Below are 23,629 nucleotides of genomic sequence, written 5' to 3' on the forward strand. Positions count from 1 at the left end.
TTGTTCAAAATTGTAATTATAAAAAATAAATTGTTGTCTTTATTAAACTGTTCTAACAGTCCAAGTATATGAGATGTGATTTTCGTTGAAGCTATTGGTCGTGATTTTGTATCTGAATGTGTGTATGTGTTTGTGTGTGTGTGAAAGACACACACAGAGAGAGAGAGAGGTCAAGAGGAGCTGATAAAGTCACATGACCCAGCAGACAGAATAAATCAGTAAAAGTTAAAGGTCATTTTAGCCATTTTAAACATCCTGCTGAATGTGAGAACAGCCACGGAGAGATGAATGTTGTCACGGCGATGCTGGCTGTGATCCAGAGCTTTGGCCTGGAGTTGGTACAGTTTAATCATTACATTCAAACAGGCCAAGTGTTACACACATACACCATGCAAAAATTAAACACATAGTAACTCAAGATAATTTTTTTGTTCTTAATTCCAACTTTATGGATTATTAAGCATCTTATATCATTAAATATTGATATATTTTGCTGTAATTCATTACCGTGCCGTTATTCAAAATTCCATCCTCTTTTTGTATTCCTCTAAATGAGCAGGAGAGTCTTTGTTTTTGGTTGGCATGTGATTAAAGGCTGACTCCAAAGACTGATCTTACAAGGGGTGTTACAGCTTGTGTGGGCACAAGTGTATTTAAAGCAGTCATTCTACTGTATGTGAAAATCTTCCAACGAGTGAGAAAAATGGAAAAGAACTTACCGATGGAACAGTGATAGAAAAACCAACAGTCTATGCAGCCCTGAGTCATGGCCCTCTAATGTGTTTTCACAGCACTCTAATGAGTTACAATGAGTGAACAGAAAAGGGCTCATTGCTTCCCTCATGACTTTGATTTTGAATTGCTCTTGACAAGCTTGAGACATTCCATTTAACCCAGAGGACACCTGCCCGGACTGTCTGAGCACCGTATTGCACATATTTGGGAATCACTTGTCCATTTCTACAACCATGAACAAGTCATATTTTGGAATTGTGACATTAGAAAGAAGTGACATCTTCCTCGAGCTTGAACAGAGTGATGATGGTGGAGCTGACATGTTCCCATGTTGATGAAAGTCTAGAGAGACAAAGCATTTCCATTTTTCAAAGATTCTCAACATTGCCCTGAGGGGAAAGTCATTTACACTGTGACTGAAATACGCATAGAAATCTGCAGCCAGAGGAGGAAATCACACGGCAACAGTATGTGGCTGATGGGGAGTGAGGGGGAAGAGAAATCATTCAGTGACATGTATGCCGTCTGAATTTAGCACACCTACTTAGAATGCAGGGTAGATATGAAAATAGGTGCACGCATGGACATGCTATAAATAAGTAATTTGTCCTTGTGTCTGATAAGGAAGGACACAGCACAGTCTCCTGTCTTCCCCTGAGCAGATGTGCCACTGGCAATTCAGGTCAGCATAATGAGAAAAATGTTAATACTTTTATTTATAGAGTGGCTTCTCAAATAAAAAGTGAATATAATGGAGTCCTAAACAAGACAGGAGCTCAGCAGACAGTAACTAACTCCATCAGTTGGGTGGAAACGTGGGTTTTCATATAAGATTTTCAGAAAAAGACTGACTCGGGTCTTCACTGACACGTTTAGAGTTTGGAACTGATGACAGTGATGTGCCAGCAGCCTGTTCAAGCTAAGCCTTTGAAAAGAAACAGTTAAACATTCTTTTAAAAAAATCCCAGAGGGGCAGAACGGATCAATGCGATGTGTCTGCGTCTCTCAGAGAGTGTGAAAAGCCTGGCTCATATCCGCTTTGGTCTTTTGATGTTTTACCTGCTGATGCCAGAAAAATACATTTGCAGTGAGCCCGTCCAGATGAGATAAAAGCATGGGTGGTCTTTTGAAGATGTGCAGATGAACGTAACAACCTAATACCACTGATCAACTGAATCACTGGCAGGGACTGACCACGGACTGTGGTACGGTAAGGGTAGCTTGTGCGGGTGCCAGATGGTGAAAGAGCTGCAGGACAACCAGTGTTTATTACCATCATGAGATATTACAGAAAAATACTAAAAACACTTTGGAAGTTTGGAAATGTTTATCTGAACAAGCCTGGTGCATTTTGGAGACAATTGTTGTGCACATGGAGACTTAATTTAGGACTTCATGGCTGTAACGAGTTATGTTGGGGCTTGTGTTGCAGTTGGGGCGTGAAAAACATTGATTCAGTTAAATACCAGCAGCAAATTCTGGAATCAAACATTAAAGCATCAGTACAAAGAAAACAAACCCAAAGATTAAAAGAGGATGGCTTCTTGCAGGTGCAAACTAGAGACTCATTTCTGCCATAAAAGTGGTTTACAGTCTGGAACATTTGCCAAGCAGGGTGAAACAAAGTATTTGTATCAAGAGTTTCTTCCTTTTCTTTCTTTCTTTCTTGTTTTTGCTTTGTTTTTACATAGAAAATGGTAATAAAAAAGTCATTTCCATGAAATATTAAAGAAATTGATCATTTTAACTTCACTTTTTTTTTTTGTTAATAAGATTATCTTTTACCCTCTTAGGTTTTCCCAAAGACAAAAATATTTGGACCGGCCTTTTTTGAGAAAGACAACAGAGCCGTTTTGTGTGAATCCAGAAAATACTGAAATTGAATGAATTTCCCCGAATTGGATTATGATTCATAAAACAAAATTACTTGTGGGAAAATTCCATGTGAAATCGTCTTTGAGATGGTTGTAGAATGACTAAAAGCAGAGGAATAGGAGGAGTTTTAATTTAGGAGTAATGGCACATTTAGACTTGGAGGGTAAATTACCAGTAGACGCAGCAGTTAAATAGCTAAAATATCACCACTTTTAGAAAACTTTTTAAAAACTACTGTGAAGAGTGAAGTGTTGAGGTGAATTAAACACTACTTTGAAGTCATTCTATCAACACCACCCATTTCTTTTCACCTGAACCCATTCAGATATAATCTTGTAAGACGTCACCTCTTTTCCTTTATGAGAGCCTCGTGACTGCTGAGCTTGCACTTTTGCAGCATTGTGTGTTTATGACCCGACTTGATGTTGTTCTTGGCCGATAAACTCCAAAATAAATACAAATTAGAATCACGCAGTACAAATGTGTAAACAGGAAACTGTATGTAGGGGCATATGTATTACAGTACACTCTCAACACGAGCACACAGATGTGGAGCATGTTCTGGGTAAGTGGGTCTGACAGAGCTCTCCCATTCTGCTGTTTGCAACTCTAATATCAGTAAAATCCCAGAGTCAGGTCAAAAGTCGACAGTAAGTATTCTGGAATTAAAACTTTATTGGAAGAACATCCAAAGTCGTGGGTGTGCAGATCCAAATGTAGCCTGGCTAGAATCCTCGTTGGAGTAAAAATGAAAAAATATCCCCCAGAAGAAAATAAATTGACTGTAAAAAAAGCTGAAAAAACAAAAAAGACTCCTGCTTTGGGAAAAAAAATCTGAATCAAGTTTTGTTACATGCCCTCAGGCTCTGAGAAGATGTAGTCAGTGGATAATTGCATAGTGGACATCAGCGTGGATAAGATAACATGAGAAGTTTCATTGTCATCGTACAAGAATACAACGAAATTGTGTTTGGCAGCATCTCTTGTAGCAGCTACATTGTCACAAGCGTAAAATTTAATACAAGTAATAAATATTAGAGTTTGGCGTGGGCTCGCATGACTCTGAGTCTGCCAGAGGGAAGGCTGGTGAAAAGTAGTTAGGAGTTCATATCAGCAACTTTTCTGGTTCAAAATGATGAGAAAAATGTGGTTTCTATCGGCTGGGGTTTACTATGTGAAACCCAAAAATATAACAGCTCCACTCAGATGTTTACAGACACCAAACATGAACATTAATCCCACTGGGATATTCAGTTGTTAGTGATTTCTTTGAACTGCTCTTTTTCCAATAAACATCTTTGACAGAAAAAAGATTTGGTGCACAACTTTTCTCATATATTTTGTGTTTTCTGAACTCAACACATTATCGATTACACATTCTGTCTCATAGATGTAAACACAGTACAACTTATATTAATAACAAATAACAAACAAAGACTTTGATCAGATCAACAATTGGTTGCTATCAAGAACCTCCTCCTTCTTCTTTGAAGATTGAAGGCAGAGTTCAGTTAACAGTTTGATTTCTAGAACAGACCCAACGTTTAGGAGTATCCTACACCAATTCCACAACAAAATAATTAAATTGTGTTTACAGCCCCTGTCCCAGCTCGGTCCACATTTCAGCTGTCCAGCTAATGGTTTGAAGTAGTCCGTCGCCTTAGTTATTCCTAACTAATTATTCCTTACTAATTTGATCATAAATCTTTTCACAAATTAGCCTTTTTTTGCCATTGGTTCAGCTGCAATTATCAGTCAAATTTAAAAGAGTCAGATTTGGACCAGACGGTTCTTTCTGGAATGGAGACTTTATATCAGTACATAAATTTCCCCCACATTCTGCATGACTGCCAAAAGTTAGCCTAGAAGCTTGCTGCCTGTGTGTCTCTTCTAAACCAACCATCTAAAATATGGTGCTTGTGTGTAAAGGCGAAAAGCTTCTTTAAAAGTAAGCGTGTACATGTATGTTCATGTGTGTGTGCGCCTTGTACTCTGTAAGCCTCTATCAGACATGAACCACATCAAAAGACTTGATTTTTTTGCTTTTTAGCAAAGAGATCAATCACAGCTGGGTGATGACTCTACTTAAATGCCCTACAGACTAACTGATAAGGTAGACTGAGGGCGCAGATGACCTCGCTGACCCGAATGTTTCAGTCAAAGGGAGTGAAAGAACATTCATTTGAACTGTTTCTATAAAAGTTCTTGCAGTAGCTATGTTCGTGTGTTTGTGTACACACACAAATAATGTGAATTGTGTGATTTGTGAAGCAAGAGTTAGTTGTTAAATAGCTCTATCTAGTGGTCAACACTTAAAAATGTAAGTGTGTTTTTCAGACGTGGAACGTAAGATGCAAGTATATTTATCAAGCATGTAAAGTAATCAAGTACATTTTCTACTTTTGTTTCAACGCATTTTCAGAGGTTGATTTTCAGAGGCAAGGTTTAACTAATCAACAGTAAATACAAGAATGGCTGGCAAAGATTATTCAATAAACAGCAATAGAATTATCAACTGTTCTGATGGGTCAAAAGACGTTTTCAGTCAAAGATGCCAACAATTTTAGCATTCCAGCTTCTGAGAAGTGACAGCTGCTTTTCTCTTTTAGTTAGTTTAAATAATTTGTATCTATCTCCAGTTATTTCAAGTTTTGGACTAAAACATATTGTTTTTTGGTAATTGTCCCAAATAAAAAGTCTATTGATACAATAACAAATAAAAAACTATATACATAACTTTCCCCTTGGTAAATACAACAGTAAAATCCACATTTAACAATAATAGAGCATTAGTAATTATAGTATAAGAATACATGTATGTTACATGAACCACTTGTGTAATTTTCCTTGTTGATTCTCAGACAGAAATATTTAAGTTGGGGAAAATGATGTCACCTATGTCACCGAGTAATGTCATCTTTGATTCGTTAACACAGTTTACAGATAATTTGTTTTATTTTGAAAGTGTTTTTCGTTTCCGGAAACCGTCGCTAAAAATCAGCCGCCTCCAAGTAGCGAGCGCGGACGAGCTGCGTTGCCAGGTAACCAATTAAAAGAAGTTGTTAACTCCTGCCATGATTTTAATTCCCCGTGGAAGTTATGAGGTAATTTAAAGTTTTGTTGTTATGTGAGTACTTTAACTTATATAACCCATGTTTTATTAAGTTAGCTTATATTAGCTATCAAAGTAGAATGTGTTTCTTTTACTTTAGCCTAGCTATACCTTAAAATTCAGCTAAACTTTTATGAAGTACGTCTTCTTAAAGTTTACCATCAAAAAAAGAAAAAAAGAAGGATATTTATCTGATATCACTGGGACATGATAAATTATGTAATTTTTTGGTCACAACAAAGCAAAGATCTATTGCTCCTACTTGGTTGTCAATAAAATAAGGGAGTGAGTGGGGGTGAGAAAAAAAAAAGTGTGTATTACTTTCTCTAGTTTACAAGAAGAGGAGGCCCAGGAGCCCCCGCTGGAAATATTACAGCAGGTAGCAGCCAGAATAATTCAGAGGGCCTGGAGACAACATGTGGTAGGTGCTGGCGCTGCTGTGGGAGCTCAAACTCCCTATGTGCAAATTAAAGTACCTTGGTTTAGGTATCAACGAAACTGTCTGTCCCACTGTGCCTGAGCTGCAGTTGAGGGAGGTCTTCGGGTTTGCCAAAATGTTGATAAGCCATTGTAACCAAATGGATCCGCAGACACTCCTCAGAGCGGTCAATCCTAGAGAGGTAACACAGATAGTGACTTCAGTTCAATTAAAACAGATGATTAAACTGAGATGAAATCTAGCTTACGTTCGGCAGGCAGGGCTGCTGGATGCCGCCGCTGGAGTGTTCATCAGGTTTCGACTTGGAGGGGTGAGAGCCCTGGAGGGGGAAAAAAATAATGGCAAATTATTGCAGTCATGTCGACATACTCGCTGACATCAAACTTTTACCTTCGTATTCAGGTCACTTTTCCTCCCAATGTTTACTACAAGATCTTTACCTATCGGCCTATTGTGGATCTATGCGCAAGCAGCCCGAAGGACTACAGCCAGCTGGGACGTAAGATGGCTGTGGATCAGAAGACAAAGCGTGGCCAGGCTCTAAAGCAGGGGGACCGATCTGGTTGGTACCACCGAATGGAGAACAACACCTGGAGGCTTTTCTGTTGTAAAGTGAGGGGGGAAAGAAAAATCCTTTTTTTTTCTGTTCTTGCATAGTTCTGACGCACTTTGAGACAAGCAGATAAACTCTAGCTACTACAAGCTTGAGACAATTCCATTGCTGGATACTAATAGGAGATGTTGCATGACCTTCTGTTTATTGTCTTTTCTCTGACAGGTATGGAGTGTGAATGAGCCTGCAGAGATCGGTGCTGACAAAAGAATGGACTTCCATTATTCAAGGCTGCAGCGGAGGCAAGATGTGGGCAAGTGGAGGAAAAGAAAGAAAATCGAGTGGCTCAAACAGCTGTGAGTAGCAGTGGGTGAGATTTAACATCACTTTTTAGTGACACGAGAAGAAAATGCAAATAGTTGTGTTAGTTTGACCAAAAAGGGGACTTTTAAGGTACCAAAACTGTACGAAATCAAGCGAATGCACCCAGAAACTGCAGTTGGATATCAAATCACTCTCCACGTACGCATTTAGCTGAACGCAACTGGGCCTAAGCGGTCCACACAGGCTCCACAGTTACAGTAAAACAAGTGTGTGTTGACACAGCTGAATCCCCAGTAAAGCTCCTCTCAAGTGTCTTGTGTTTATTTGTTCGGTCAGACGGCACGAAACCTCAGCTTTCGACTTAAAAGCAGGAAATGGAAACAGAAAACGAAGAAGAATCTTTTTATAACCACAGTGAACCATAGAGAAAGTTAAAGCGGCAGAACGTGTTGACCATTTCCCCACAAAGTCCACCGTGTTGCGGCGCCAGATATGCTTCCTGCATACATATACAGCTCGTTTAGTTTCAAAGCCTATCATTTCAATAAGTATTAATTGTCACTCACAGGCCGGTGTGCTGTTGTTATCCATCAAAGTCTCTCCTCTGTCCCTTGCATGCAGATATAACCAAGGCCGCCTCCGGGCTCATTCAGAACACAGACACATGGCTGCCCTGGTGGAAAGCTCAGCTCAGGAAGTGATGGACACCATTGAAGAGAACGGAGATGATGAATTACTGGAATGGGAGCTGGATGAGCTCCTGGCCTGGACCAACACTCTCAACTTTGAGGAGTAAGATCCTCGGCTCAGTGTTCGATTTGTTGCTTTGGAGACTCTTTTTGAACGGTCGAACTTTTAATTTCTCTGTTTAAACCTTCTAAGAGGCTCTTCCTCTCTATGTGCCATTTTAATTTTGAGTTTTTTTGTTTTAATTGACTGTATTTTGATGTTTTGCTGGTGTGCCTGTGCAGGTATATGCAGGAGTGGAAACATCTGGCCTGCAGCCACTCATCAGAGCTGAGCAATGGTAAAGACTACTCTGTCTTTACAGAAGATCCTGTTCTGCCATTTGATCTCTGTTCCTTTGTCCCTTTTCTCCCTGCTTGTCTCACGTCTCCATCTTCCCCTCTGCAGATTCTCCTTCGCATTCGCTCGTGTTCGATCCGTGTGAGCCGGCTGATGAAAGCAGTTAGGCGGAACAGAATAAAATCTTTAGTGTAAGCATCGTGCAAGGCTGTGACTGGATGATGGCTGAACGATCGTTAGTTTTGAACTCTTGAAAAGAACGAGAACATTTGATGTCAAGGATTTGGAATCAACTCGTTACGCCTCTCTGAGTGTCACGTGTCTTCTGTTTGTTATTACAGTAAAAATAATAATACATCATGATAATAAATAAGGTTCATTCAGACGGAAAATTTACTGTTTAAAGAAGATTAAATTTGGTTTCCTGAAATAAACCAACAATCTGATGAATCTAGTGCAAATTATTAAATTAGATTTGACATCAGCCCTGGTCATAACTGCAGACTTGTGGTTGTGTATCCACAAAGCTTTTAAAACTTCAACTGAAAACAGGAAAAACAGTATTATTGGAATGATTTGCACACCTAAAAGTCAGACAGGCAAATTAATTCAGTTGAAGCCACAAATTTTCATGTAATCGTGTGTATAAAACGAATAATCAGAACGGCTTTTGTAAAAAACGAGAGGTTAGATTTACTGAAATAGTAGCAGAATTAGCTGAAAGAGCCATGTATTTTCTCTGATAATTAAAATCTATCAGATACGGTTTCATAAACTGTACAAGTTGTTTGGCTCAACCAAGCAGGTTTTCTGCATTTAAACTTGGATTTTAGAATGGAAAGGGAATTCCAACATTAAGTAATGTTTCAAAACGGTTGTGTACTCATTTATCTCTTAAGTCTTTTATAACAATTTTGTATCAGATGTTTTTAAAGAGCTTACAGGAATAATGTAATATATGTACACGGGTAATACAAAAGGTTGTAAAAAATGTTGTATAGAAAAGAGGGGGCACCCGGATTTGAACCGGGGACCTCTTGATCTGCAGTCAAATGCTCTACCACTGAGCTATACCCCCTGACAACAATATTTCGCCAACCATTGTTTCTTGTCTGATACAAAGGCATATTACATATCTATTACATTATCAATTATGATGTACATCGGATAAATAAAAAAGTGTATTTTAAATAAAACTATGAATCACAACAATAGATTTTGTGAAGACAGTTTTAGCTTTCACTCTTTATCTCGCGAAACGTACGTAGCGGCTTGAACCGGATGCGTCGTCTTTTAAACGCGACACAACCGGATGTTCGAGTGTGTTGAAAGGAAAGTGCAAGAAACGGAATCATAATGGTATGGTGCCCTTTTTATATTATGATACATTGTTCCATTTGAACTGTACCATGAACATTTTGTTGTTTTCTTAAGTTATGTCAGTCTTTTATTTAACGAATCTGCTTTGAAGTTGTTTTTTTCTGTACAGACTGTAAAATTCCAGCTGTTGTGAATTTGATTAGTCACCCGAGCTAATGCTAGTTAGCGCGCAGGCTAGCAGTTAAGTTCTCTACGACTTTTACGAGATAAAGTCCGTTTTGCTCAGTGTTAATGACTAATTTGTAGTATTTAAATTTTTTTTACCGTAAACGGTGGGTGCGTGTCTTGTTTGTGTGTCACAGGACAGCCGAGGACTCCGCTCTCAGCTCAGGGACAGTGTACCTGTGGCAGGACTCTGCCCACAGGGGGCTTACGGGGTGCAGGATGCTTTGCGCAGCGGGTGAGAAACTACCAGAAATACAGTGTAACCACACACGGTATACTGTTGAAACTATACTCACTTTATATACGTATGAAGTGTAATTAATTATGCAGTTATACTTAACTTCAAGAGATTTACATGATGATGATGATGATAATAACCACCTTTTTTTCTTCTGCCTAATAGCTTTACCAGTGTAAAGAATGAGCTGCTTCCAAGCCACCCGCTGGAGCTGTCAGAAAAAAATGTAAGTCTTCATTAATGTAATTTCCATGGCTCAGGTAACAGTTAGCCAGGATGAGACAGGCTAAAAATAGGCTGCATTTATGGGTTAAAATGAGACTTTGTCAGTTTCCAGATCAGGGTGCAGATGTGACTCTGTTCAAGTTGATACTTAACTCTTCCTAGCCACATATCTAGCTGGTTTCTGTAAATAAGAGTGACCACTTTGCAGGTGGCTTAATTGTATTGTTGCCTGGCTCAACCACGGCAAGCATTCTCCATTCCACCACAAAGCGGCGACGTTTACAGTCTCTTGCATGATTATCTTGCTCAGTGCTTTGAGTATGATTTCAACACAGTCAAAGTTCCAGTTAAACTCTGTAATTAAATACAGGTTTTTTTCTTTTCAACGAAGCCCAGTTATACACATGGCAAAAATGTAAACAACAAGATTGACATATATCAGAAGGACAAATGACGGAAACAAAGTGCGCTCGCTACAGTCATTTTATCTAGTTGATTTTGTTCATATAACTGTTAAAACCCTAAATTGTACGCAGGCTAAGAATGTGTTTTAGTCTAAAGGCTGCTGATTGTTATGTGTGTTTCTGTGCGGTGCAGTTTCAGCTTAACAAGGACAAGATGAATTTCTCGACACTCAGAAACATCCAGGGTCTTCATGCTCCGCTCAAACTGCAGATGGAGTACAGGGCAGCCAGACAGGTAGCTGCATTCCACATCAGCGACAGCCCGACCGCAGCCATTTCTCTTCATTTCTATTGTTTACCCTTAAGTTACTCCTCCAAGTCCTCATGTCTGGTGTCTGTGTTCTCTGTTTGATCCCAGATCACGCGTCTGCCATTCTTACCAAGTTCAAACTTGGCTCTCGACACGCTGCGAGGCAGCGACGAGTCCATCGGCTTTGAGGACTTCCTCAGTGGTGAGAGACCCGTTCTTCCCTTTTATATGAACATTGAAACTGGTGTGAACACGAAACACAACTACCACGCTTGTGTTTGTTTCTCTACAGATCCAACCCAAAGTGAAATGATGGGTGAGCCACACACAATGGTGGAATACAAACTGGGATTGATGTGAAAGACGCGGGACATGCGAAGCGCTCAAATCCACACATATGTTTAGGTTACTGTCTGTGAATAAATTTTTATCATCCATTCCAAAACAGAAGTGATATTCTCAGCCACTGGAGAGTTGGAGCTGGTAATTTTTCGTGTAGGAGATTGGGCCCGCTCGTGTGTTTGGTGACATTGTAAATCACATAGATGCAGAGTTTTACAGCATTCACTCAGACGGGCATCTATGGCTGCTTTTGTGTGTTTGAATTTGGTTATTTCTAATAAATCTCATTACCTTCCTCATGTTGTGCATTGATTTCTTCAGTCTGTAACATTTGTGATTAAACATGGGATCTTATGTGGTTATCAAAACAATATAAACCTTTGGTTTTTAGATCTTGATGAGGTCAGACTGTGAATATGCAGAAATTAAAGTGAAACTTTCCCACATCTGCGAACAATGAGGATACATTGCTAAAAGGGTAAAAAGAATTAAGAGTTAACTGTAGTAGGGTGCTTTTAATATAACAATTTTCAAAATTAAGTCAAGACTTCTGTATATTTACTTTTTGTGACAGTTGATGTGATCAACACACTTTTAACCTATAACCCTGTACTCTTCATCAACATTTTAAAGAAATGCCATGAAACATCCCTTAAGAATCAACAAACCTGTGACTTATTCTCTGTCACACCAAATATTAGCTCTGATCAGACAGAAGTCAGCTGCACAGATGGGATGAACGGTTTGTTCAACTTTATGTAACAACTGAAAACGTTTTAACGGAGAGATTATTTCATTGACCCTTTTTGTATGTTCTTAAGCCACACCTATTTTGTTAAACACTTTGAAACAAAAAAGCACTGAAGTATTGGAAAAGGAGGGCACTAATAGCACGTTACATGCTGTCAATTTGAATGTGTGTTCAAATAAGTTATGGTTTTTCATTCCCGTGTAACATAACCAAGTCAGGTAGTCACCATATTTGGCTAATTTAATTTGTTTAAACTTCCTGGCGTCCATTCACTGAATTTGATTTAGTTTAACTTCTTAAAATGGTAAAAACGTGGGACACTGTAGGACTGAAATCAACAAAAGCTAGTCAAAGCCGGCGGTGAGGGAGGGGAGAGAAGAAACGTAGAGGTTCATTAACTCACTGTAGCAATCAATTGAAATCTCACCGCCATCGGACCAGCCATTTGACGCAAGGAATCTCAGCTATATATATAGCACCAGTCGTGTGTAAAAGTCAAACTTATGGTGTTGCAGGTAATTTACATTACATTTCAGAATCATATTTGATTCACCAACTCACAGATATACATATTAACATCCACTGCGCATTGTAACGACAATTTCATCGAGTTTAGAACGACTGATGGTTACACAGCATGCTGGGAAATTTATCACGTGATGGGAGGAGGGCCGTAACGTCAACCCAGCGTCGTTTCTCCAGCACTGTGGCGCTTTGCTACGGCGCCCTGACAAAGCGCATGCGTTCTTAAGCACAAAACTATTCTTGTAACTCGGAATAAATCAAATGCGGGGTGAATGCGAAGAATGACATGATCGGGTCCTATTTGTACGATTAAAAACAATTAAAGGTGGCTACTGATGCTATGGTGGCTGTCCATATTTCATTATTATCAGTGTTATTATGGTTATTATTGTAGTATCATTATACTTTATAGACAAAATTAACCAACAGAAACAGATATATCTTTATTTCTTTTTCAAAATTGGGAAAGAATGGCTGATTACAAAAAAAGAGAAAAAAACTACTCCAACAGCATCAATTGTAACCCTCACCTAGTCAAGCAAAGAGGGAAAGTAAACAACAGTATTTCCAACTTAAATTAAAGAATATGAACTTATAATGGTTGTCAAGAAAGTGGTTTGTTTTTCATTATGATCTCTGGATATGGTTAGAATACATGTGTGGTGGTTTCAATTTGAGTTGAATGTACACACACACACATTTATATGTAAACATGTGTGTATTTTTTCAACATTTTAAAAAATGTCACATATGTAGTTATAAATATAAGTAGGCTACAGCTCAAAAATTAGAATATAGGGAAAAAGTTCAATATTGGAAACTCATGGTGTCACACCGAAATCAGCAAATTAACTCAAAACACCGGCAAAGGTTTCCTGAGCCTTTAAATTGCACAGAATCCACGTTGCTTAAAGTCCAGTGTGAAGTTTCCACAGTCGGTGACGATTTGGGATGCCATGTCGTCTGCTGGTGTTGGTCCACTGTGCTTTCTGAAGTCCACAGTCAACGCAGCCATCTACCAGCAAACTCGCCTGACCATAGAGAGTTGAGGAGTATTGTCAAGAGGAAGATGAGACAGCAGAACCAACAATGAAGATGACCTGAATGCCACTGTTAAAGCAACCTGGGCATCCATTACACCTCAGCAGTGCCACAGGTTGATCACCTCCATGCCACGCTGCGTTGCTGCAGTAATCCATGCAAAAGGAGGCCCAACCAAAGCTTTTTTTTTTTCATGATCTTCTCATTTTTGAGCTGTACTTATATATCTCACCGCTGTCATTGGGTAAAACATGCAGCCTTAGACCCACTGACTGAATTTCCCAGAAATGTGTGGTCTATCATGATAATCCTTAAGGATAAACCACTAACCAGCAGTGTGTTGATGCAACCCAACGACCTCCCTATTGATTAAAAAAAAATTCCTGTGAAATGATGAGTCAGCACTATCCAACATAAACAACTCGCACTTTAAAGCCGCTTTGATCGCGTTATTGGAGAAGACGGCCCTGAGGCACGGCATACCCACCAGACACCATGCAGCAGTTTGTGTCGAGTAAAATGTTCAGAGCTTCTCGGCTACTCTTGTTGCTGAGAAGCTATTACAGGGTGAACATTCTTCCCCTAGTTATTCAGAATGGCAGATTAGTATTCAGAGCAACTGTGTGATACTCTGGTGTCCCGATGATTAAAAACTTATTTAGAAAAATTCTATGAAAACAAAACTGAGTAAATAAAAGTGGTGTGTGTTTTCTATATGTATTCAACTATGAAGCCACTGAGAAGCAAAGTTTCAGATGATAGAGAGTTGAGAATCACCATCAACACCTCCTTCATCTGGTGTTTTCACAGACTTTCACCATGGGCAAAACCACTGCCACCAAGTTGAATGTAAGTTGCACGATATCACGACGTTGCTGACTTTGTCCAAAGCTGAAACATGTATATATCTGCAGTGTGATTATTTAAAATCTAAGCAGTTTGGTTCATTTCAACCTGCTTTGTTTGTCTCATTATCGTGGTTGATTTGAGTTGGTCTGAGAAGTGAATGAAAGAAATGAAAACAGTCTTTCAAATTACCCTCCAGTTTGTAACTCAACTCTTTGCATATTCCATGTGCAAGCCATACTGCTCTTGTGACATCACAATGATTTCATTTGTCACAATTCACAACTACGCCTACGGTTGGGTCATACAGGCTTTGATTAATAAACTGACTCTATGGTATAACAGTGATTGAGTGTAACTGAAACATAAAAAGCATATACAGTCTTTTACATTCATATATATATATATTTGAAAATCTGACTTAAACTGGTCCTGATTTGTGTTGTTTTTCTAAATTGTTTTAACTGTATATAATCCTGGATTTCAGGCATTAACATTCCCTTTTCCACCACAAGATGGCAGTATGAACCCATGCTGCTCATACTTGTTCCCTCACTTCCTTTCTAACCCACTTTCTGATCAAGCCCACTTAAATAGGTCTTGTTGTGGTAAAGGCTGGACAAGAGGACATTTTCCTCTCAGTTCCTCCACAATGTGTCAATTTTCATACCTGACTTGAAAGCAGTACAGCCAGGGGCAGTGAAAGACTCACAAACCCGTCAACAGCAAATAATCCTCCCTGTGAGTAAGCCTGGAGCTGTAACACACTGTATCACGGTGGCACTGTTAACACCCACATGTCCACCTGACAGAGAAAGGTCTCATAGTGTTGCGTGTATTTTGTCTCCACATCAGGTCGCATGTAAATGTCATGCAGTGTCTAGATTTATGCAGCGTGGCGTCAAAATAGTTCATCACATACAGCGCACATCTGAAAACAGAAGTCTACGAGATGTGAGGATATGAAACGCCACCCTGTAGTGCAAATTCTGAATGATAAAGTGAGGCAAGTTTATTGACTTCTACTGAGTAATCAAAACTGGTTAAGTATGTGGGCAAGTGCTGAAAAAGAGAAGTCAACTGAGGTGATTCCACTGCATGAGTTAAACGTTGTTTTGTACCAAATGCAAGAAGAGTACAGTCTACATCTGACTCTTTGCAATCAAGCAGCAGTTGTGTCTGCAGGTATCTTACCCACCCATTTGTTTTCTCAGCACTTACATCAAGATGTCCATGCAGACTTTTAACTGGAAGCCTACAGTTGTGCTCTGTGTTCTCTGTGGAAATTCTGGGTTACTTTAAAAGCTGATTTTCAGTAATGTCTGTTTATGTGCATCACTCCATCAGTCACACGAGGGTAAAACTTTAAAAACAAGTCATTTACATTTTCATTTGTACTGACAGACTCCTGTTTGGTAACCGAAAGAATGCCATCGTGAATACAAGCTTCGAAGTGAGCCTCCTCCAAAGGGTCTCTGGCCTCAACGTTAGGGATAGTGTGGGCAGTTCAGACATCCAGGAGAGGTCCAGTTTAGAGTGGCTCTGCCTCCTCATCAAAAGGAGCCAGTGAAGGTGGTTTTGGCATCTGGTTTGGATGCATTCAGGACGTGCCCTATGGGGGGGTTCGGGTTGTCTCAGTAGGATTTGGGGGCAGATCAAGACTTCCTGGATATATTTTTATCTCTTGGCTGGCCTCAAAATGCCTCAATCTCCCCCCAAAAGAATTTAAGGAGTTGGCTGGGGAGGTGTGGGATCTCGGTTCTGACTTTTGCACTTGTGACATGGTGCTGAATAAGTGCCAGAAAATCGAGGGATGGATGGATGGATTGTTGATAGTGTTGCCATAATTTTCAGTCATTTTTCACAGTAGGAATTAAACAGTAATTCACTGAAACTAATTCTTGAATCTTTAAGTGAAGCAACGTCTGTGTCTCAGATTGTCGACTATTTTCATATTCAACTCACTAACTTCTTGATGGACTAAAATCAAAGTTGATAGAGGTTACAAATCTGGCCAATGTCAGCATGCTCACAACCTAAACTATAATGAAGTTTCAGGCATTAACATCAAGTAACAGTAAAAGCTTAAGTCCACACCCAGACTGTTCTCATTTTCAACTCATCACACCATGACTCTGTAGCCAAAAGTTCTCAGCTGACAATGTCCCTCTTGGGATTTGTCACTATGGTTACCCAAAAAATGGAGAAGCTTTTTGTGAGCCATCTAACATGTGGTTAACATTATTTTTTTTTTTTTAACCCTAACTGTGATGTTTAACCTGGTGGTTTTGGTGCATAAATCTAGCCGAATAGCTGAAAATGAAAACTGTAAAGAATATTGTAGTAAAACCAGACATTTCAAGTCAAGTGAAGGGAAGTTCCTGACTACATCCTGATTGAAACGTAGGTCATTGCCTTGCACACTGAAAATAAAGCTAAAGGAGTACCCAGAATTGCAAAATTTGCTTTGCTGTCTCATTGCTTGTTGTAGTGTCTATACTCCGAGTGCTTTTAAGGCTACAGCATACTCACAGAACTGTAGTTATATCCACTTACTAGTACAAACCTAAAATCTATTAATCTAATCGCCCATATCCAATTTCAACATATTCCCATGCTGTGACAAATAAAACTACAGAGAAACAGCTTTAATCAAACTGTTATGATGACACTAGGAGATAACTGCATTATGAGTGATTTCAGCTATGACTGACTTTGTTCACAGGGCAGAGATAAACCTTGTTTAGTGCTTGGAGGGAGGTTCTCTATTGTTAAGGGACAGTACCACTGTGATATAACTGTTGCTGCGGGGCACTGTTCACTCAGCTACAGTGCTATTTTTAATTGCCAGCTAGCAAACCATCCTACTCTCAGCCTGGATTTAATTTCACAGCTCAGCTTTGGGGCTCTGTCTTTTCATGGCACATGTGAAGCAATCGCTCCGAACGCAAAGTAAATTTTTCCACTTCCTCGCAGCCTCAACTGAAACGTAATGTGCATCGTAATTTCCACGGATCCTTGCCATCATGCTAGCAGACACCAGAAGGATGTCACGCATTAGGCGGGACAGCGACTCGTCTAGTTGAAGTGCTCCCTCTCTTCTAGCTGCGTGGTAATTGCTCCACAAATCACAATGACTGCCAGGGGAAGTGGAGAAGGCAGCGGGCTTCACCGCCACTCACCATTTGGGAGTGGGTTGCCATGGACACAGATGCATTTTCACAAGAGAATATGATTGTTCTTAATTAGTGTTAATGATCAACCAACACATTGTCACATCAATGCATACTGAGGCAGAGATTTTTCTACATTAAATCCCCATCTCTTCCTTACAATTAATATATATTAAAAAAGAACAATTCATATATGTAATGTAATCACTCACATTAGCCTCCTTTTACTTAACTTGACATGCCCACCACTGTAAACAATAACTGGAGGCTTTTTTTTGCTTATTGTCCCAGTTCTCAGGTTCTGATGCAGAGCGTTGTCGTAGACATACCCACTCTGTAGGCTGGAGTCTTTAAATAGGTGTTGATTGTAGCAGTTGCACTAAAATAGCTGTGTTCCTTTAGAGCATAAGTGGGTGGTATAAGCTATTCTCCACGCCGGCTCCCAGCCTTTTATTGATGGCCTGCACTTCAGCAGCTCCCTCTAACAGCAAAATCACAACCTTTTTACATTCCTATTTCGGTTGTTTAGGTTTTTGTGAAGTTTTGTGAGTTCTGCGCTGTTTCTAAAATTGACAGCTGTCTTTAAATATTTGGCAATGAGTCAGGTTGCCATATTTGATCAAAATAGGTAACTTCCTTGCTTACTTCTATGGGATTTTGAGAGGTGGTGGACATGTCTCCATTGCAGTGGCATTATCTGAATCTGCACCCCACACCTTGTAATCAGGGACCAGACACCCTCAGAGTCTTTCTTTGGCGTTTGCTTCTGTCTGCCTCCAACAGCACATTGGCCACTTTTCAAATGGTCTCTCTCGGTCTCTCTCCCTTTCTCATGACCCTTCTTCTCTTTCTTCATCCTTTCAAACCCACATCAGTTTAGGCCAGATGAGTCTCCCAGACCTGATCAAAAGACCAAAGCACATTGCCACTCCACAAACTCATTGGAGACCCTACAATGAGTCATAGGGATTAACTTTCTAGCTTCTGTTTTATCATGTAAAAACATAGTTACATCACAATGAACAAATCGATGAAACCCATGAAAGATGTGTCTATCAGTTTTAATCGGCAAAACACTAGTGTTTAGATGCTGAGTTCCAACCCTTTTCTTTTCATACCTTTTTAAATTCACAATATCACCACAGTGCCTACGCATAGCGACAATAGAGGAATCTTTATCTTTATTTCATCTTATTTTCTTTTTGACTTCATTTTTTGTTTTCATTTATTGTTGGGTTAGGTTTAAGCAACAAAGGCCAGCATCTTAACCAGAATCTGATTTATCAATTTAAGTATCCTGGATGGCCAACTGAAATGAAGCGAGTAGTAACTCATGGTAAAGTGAGGGGTGGCCAGGCTGACTGCCGTGGAGAAGGACACCATGTTCATATTACGCTCTGCGAATTGAATGAGATCAGGAGCAGTTTGTAATGTTAAGCTTTCAGATTTCCTGATCAAATTCATGAGAATTTTATATTCAAACTACATGAAATTAATTTGAGCAATTTGCCTATTTCTCTATGAATTTTTGGCAGTGTTTCCTTCTTGGTTTATAGTTTTTTTATTGTATTTTCAGTCTGATTTCTAAATTTATTCTATTTACTTTATATATTTAAGGAAGTATTCTGTATAACACTTCTTTTTATCATTGGTACTGTGGTTTGCTTCACACTCTATTAAACAAACTGTGCACTCAGTTGGTATGAAAGGTGTTAAACAAATAAAGCCTGATTAAATTGATAATGAAACAGCAGTTTGGAGATGTAGCTCTCTTTGGGCACATGAGTTGCCTTCTGCAGGATTTCCCCACTGGTTGTCTGGAGTAGCCATGCTTGAGTGGGTGATGACCACGGCCACTCCTGGCCACTCCTGGCCACTCCTGGCCACTCCTCAGCTCCACCCCTGAAGTCAAGCTAGCATGCCAGTATCGTCAATTTTTTAAACAATTCATTTTGGTAATTTATTGTATTATTTTGACCTTGACATAGATTTTTTTTTAGTAACCTGACAGAGGCATAGCAAAATCAAGTGGAAGTGTCTTTTTTTAAAACTCTCTGTTTGAGAAAAGAAAAGAAAGAAAAAAATGCCAGCATCCGTTTTGTAGTCGACTGCATTTTCTGCTTTTATTCAGTGGAGGTTGTGCAAAGTGCAGGAGAATCTTTAAAAGCTTTCTTTTGAAATGCTCTGCCTTAGTTGATACTCTTGGAAGAAAAAGTAAAATAGTGAATACTTTCTTATTGTAATAACAGATGATGCAATGCAGTAAGAATCTCCAAGACCAGACACCAGTATTTCACACATTGCAAAGTGAGGCTGTTTCGAAAGTTTAACACTTCACGAAAGCGCTTCAAAGGCTTTCATTGTCACATATCTTCCTCCACTGCATTTTGCTGACTCGTTAAACACTACAGGCAAAACATGGATGTGGTTTTAATGTAAAAGTGTTGATTTATTCAAATATATCACAAAGAAAAGTATGTGAAACAGCAGTGGTGCTCTGTTTTAGAAGCATATTGCCTCACCTCCGGTCTGTGTATATAAAACACAGTTTGCAGATTCAGAACCCAACACGCATGTTTCTGACACTAGAGGATGTTTCTGTTCTTGTTGAATTATTTCTTCTTATTGAGATGGAGGAGAGGGAATTGCTTTCAACTAATATTTTGTGCTGATCCTTCTTTATCAAGGACAACATCAAGAGACACGCCGGCACCCTCCGCAGCTGAACAACTGCCAATAAAACCAATCAGACCGTGGCGACACCCCCTTCAGCGACCGAGAAGTATTGGAAGGAGGAGAAAAGACAGGACAGAGAAGGACAGACTGAGAACAGAGGAGAGGAGGAGGGGACAAATGAGGAGGAAAAAAGTCGTTTAACTCACTCTCCATGATGCCAATCAAGGACAAAAGGAAAATTTCTCCAAGGCACAGCATTTGCTTGGAGAAACTTCCCAGTTTCCCATTGTTCTCTTTACTCTACAGTTCTAAAAAAAAGGCAGCACAGCAAATGACAATGAAACCCTGACAAGTCAAACACAAAGCAGGGAGAGGTGTGTTGAATATGCTGAAAAAAAGAGACAATATGTTTATGCAATTGAGAGAGCAAACTAGTGACTTGACAAGCTCGAACATTTTTAAACCTCAGCAGCAGGTGTGTGTGTGCTCCCTACCCTTGGCCCACTGCTGTTTTCTGTCCTTCAGACAGAGCTGGTATCCACGGGTCCCTGTGCTCACAGGAGGAACTTTTATCATATCAGTCACACAACCTCCTTGAAAGACTACACATTTTGAAAATGACAGGCTTCGCTTGCAATGGAGTTCTATCCATCTGCTGATCGTACTCTAAACCGAAAGCACATTTTCAATAATAATACTTTAGGTTTTTTAATGTAATGAATTATCTCCTGTAAATCATTTTATTTACCAGTTCTTATACCAGTATATACTAGTGTGAATGCAGAGTGGTATTCTGAATATTACCTATATGAACTCCCTCTTACATTATATCCATAGTTTACAGCACACTGCTGTTATACATGTAATTTCCTTAAATGTCCATACAAACTGGATTCACTTGTTCTGCAGCAAATAGAAAAATCCAATAAAAATGGATATGGACAATATTTAGTGGAATCGACACAGAACAGTCATTACAGACGGATTAAAGAACCGTGCTTCATTTCACACGAAGCATCGGAGATAATTTTATCATTTCATGTTCTGCTTATAGGGTGACGTTTGTAATATCGGTCCAGGGACTACAGATGAAAAGTAGCCCTCAGGCTAACTCTGGCACTTTTACGGTCGTGTTCATTAATGTGCACCGTCCCTGTTGAATAAACTTCTGAAATAACTAAAACGCTGCCTCCCACCTGAGGACACACAGTCAGTGTGAAAACAATGTGCGAGTTTGCTACAATTCATTTGTGTGGAATCGGTTCAGAAAACGAATAGTTTAGATGAACTAAATCTCTGTGCTTACATTGAGTTCACCATGAAAAGCAGCGACTGACTCCAGTTTACGTTGTACGATGTCTGATGAAGTTAAGTGTTTAAATACTGCCCCCACTATCCATTCTGGGTAATGGCACTTGAAGTGTATATGAAGTGAGCTTATAAACATAAAGCATATGCTCAACATACCACATTCATGTTTCTCTGAAATGTGTGTGTGTTTCTTTACCTGGACCTACAGGAGGATGACTTGGCCAAAGGGCTTGGCAGCAGAGTACAGCTCAGCTGGGTGTAGAGAGCATTTGATGATTAAACTGATATTAGTGTCACCGTATTTATTAAGTGTTATTATTATTTATTAAGTGAATATGTTAAAAACAGAAGTACTTCCTTGACTGCACCTTCAAGGAAAATTAGAACCTCGTTGGACTTGAGAATCTGGACACGTGTTGACCAGTCATCCATCTGCCTCTGATTAAATGCATCTCCTCTCACATGCATGAAACCTAAGTCCAGATGCAACATTAAAGTCACCTCTCTAACAGTTATTAGTCCTCTAAAACCTAGCCTATGTTCCTGAAAACTGAACATGTCAGTGTTTTCGCTACCACAAACACTTTCACAGTATGAAAATGTCTTGGATGGCTCACCCCTTTTTCCACATTCAGTGAATGGGGGATCTGGTTTTTAGCTGAGACCACCAATGTCATAATAAGGCAATATTAGAGTTATAAGGCTTCAGTATTTCCTGGAATCCATTAAAAATATTGGACATTCATCCTGCACTCAGGACTGTACGAGGCTTTTTAGATTTTGAATTTCAGTGGAGGTTACGTGGAAGTTTGAAGAGGGGCGGGCAAACTCCTGAACCAGTTTCTATAGAAAGCAGGCAAATGGCCCTCCGAGAGCTACTTCATGAGAACTTGAAGGCCTTGACCACACAAACAGACATTTGAACAAACACAGATTAGTTTCTGTGTTTTGGCCCATCATCCACACACAAATACTGTTTTAAGCCACAAATGATACATCTTTTTAATCATACCAGCCAGGGTGAAAATATAGTATTTAAAAGTTTGCAATTCAGTCTTTCCATGCGAACTGGGTATCTGGAGTTTTTGGCTTGCTACGTTAGATAGTGCTGTGGTTTCCCTACATCGATCTCCCCTTTGTTTACACGGCTACGAGAGGCGCCAACAAGATACGGCCAGTGCTATTGCGTTGGCATAACCTTGTTATTTAGGACATCTAACACACTTCCTCATAAATATAGTTGACCATTTTATGAAACAGAGTTGTCAAAAATGTTCTCCAGAGATCACTGCTACATAATCCAAGACAGAACCAGACTTGATTTGACCTCTTGTTCGTGAGACGCCAATGAGAATAAAGGGGTTGCTGCTGCAGAATGAAGAAAGAATCGTCTCGAATGGGTTTAAGGAGCCATCTCACTGCACATTAAAGGTAGCACAATTGTAATGAGATAATATCTGTCTTGAATCAAATTTACAGGTGACTCTGTTTATTTATATAGCATCAATTTACAACAAGTTTAATACAAGGAAAATTACAAACAGTTCAATCCAGTAGTTGTGTTTACACTACTAGATAATGAACCAAGTATGTAAAACTATTCCATGTTAATTTGTCCTCTCGTCTGATGGCCATTATAGGAATGAGAGGAAATGAGGACAGGATGCTGTAAGTTTCTGTAGTGGAGATTTAGAAAATCAGCTAAATAAAATGCAAATAAATCCACTGTCACAGTTTGTGATATGGTGAAGAATCTAGTACAGGCACAACCTCAGACAGCTGACTCATAGAACTAAAATACACTTTCTATGACTCACTTATAGGACACAAATAAAGCACTGCAAGGCAGGAAGTAATGATACAGCAAGTAATTACATATAGAGAGATATTTATATCTCTCTATATAGATATATATCTTAGCTGATGAGAGTGTCTGTGTCTAACCCATGAAGTGGTTCATGGAAATATATATTTTTGCCCGGGACTTGAGAAATCATTATTATTAATATGTGCAGGAAGCATAGTTTTCCAGTCTAAACAGTAAATATGTTCCAAGCTCCAGGCGTTCTGCACTTTCTGAGCAGAATTGCTGTCTGGTTCAAATCCATGGACACATTTGGCTGGCTGATCAGAACGGCTGTTATCGACACGGGCTGTGTTCTTGTCCATGAAACTGTT

General features: G+C 39.4%; 2 protein-coding genes and 1 non-coding gene across 3 annotated transcripts; 2 read left to right on the top strand and 1 right to left on the bottom strand.

Moving 5' to 3' along the window:
- The first annotated feature begins 284 nt into the window (after positions 1 to 284).
- Positions 285 to 8,231, top strand: cunh11orf65 (chromosome unknown C11orf65 homolog). Its single transcript, XM_072378292.1, has 10 exons — positions 285 to 338; positions 2,529 to 2,590; positions 6,053 to 6,143; positions 6,250 to 6,342; positions 6,418 to 6,471; positions 6,564 to 6,773; positions 6,940 to 7,070; positions 7,660 to 7,830; positions 8,010 to 8,065; positions 8,173 to 8,231. Exons 1-10 carry the CDS (start codon positions 285 to 287, stop codon positions 8,229 to 8,231), a joined length of 981 nt encoding a protein of 326 aa, XP_072234393.1.
- Positions 8,232 to 9,070: 839 nt separating this feature from the next.
- Positions 9,071 to 9,142, bottom strand: trnac-gca (transfer RNA cysteine (anticodon GCA)). Its single transcript has one exon. It is a non-coding gene; the product is annotated as a tRNA-Cys (tRNA).
- Positions 9,143 to 9,349: 207 nt separating this feature from the next.
- On the top strand, positions 9,350 to 11,423 carry pomp (proteasome maturation protein). The gene is made up of 6 exons (XM_072378167.1): positions 9,350 to 9,423; positions 9,747 to 9,844; positions 10,013 to 10,073; positions 10,670 to 10,771; positions 10,895 to 10,988; positions 11,079 to 11,423. Exons 1-6 carry the CDS (start codon positions 9,421 to 9,423, stop codon positions 11,144 to 11,146), a joined length of 426 nt encoding a protein of 141 aa, XP_072234268.1. The 5' UTR covers positions 9,350 to 9,420; the 3' UTR covers positions 11,147 to 11,423.
- The last annotated feature ends 12,206 nt before the right edge of the window (positions 11,424 to 23,629 follow it).

Source organism: Leuresthes tenuis, unplaced genomic scaffold (assembly GCF_036924035.1).
Source record: "Leuresthes tenuis unplaced genomic scaffold, fLeuTen1.0.hap1 SCAF_24, whole genome shotgun sequence".
In the NCBI taxonomy this organism is placed as follows: Eukaryota; Metazoa; Chordata; class Actinopteri; order Atheriniformes; family Atherinopsidae; genus Leuresthes; species Leuresthes tenuis.

Excerpts from the sequence above, each read along its gene's own strand:
- cunh11orf65 (XM_072378292.1), top strand. The coding sequence starts at position 285 with ATGAATGTTGTCACGGCGATGCTGGCTGTGATCCAGAGCTTTGGCCTG. Across the intron at positions 6,343-6,417 it reads GAGCGGTCAATCCTAGAGAG|GCAGGGCTGCTGGATGCCGC; the intron begins GTAACACAGATA and ends TACGTTCGGCAG. Across the intron at positions 6,774-6,939 it reads GGAGGCTTTTCTGTTGTAAA|GTATGGAGTGTGAATGAGCC; the intron begins GTGAGGGGGGAA and ends TTTCTCTGACAG.
- pomp (XM_072378167.1), top strand. Across the intron at positions 9,845-10,012 it reads CAGGATGCTTTGCGCAGCGG|CTTTACCAGTGTAAAGAATG; the intron begins GTGAGAAACTAC and ends TCTGCCTAATAG. Across the intron at positions 10,074-10,669 it reads TGGAGCTGTCAGAAAAAAAT|TTTCAGCTTAACAAGGACAA; the intron begins GTAAGTCTTCAT and ends TGTGCGGTGCAG.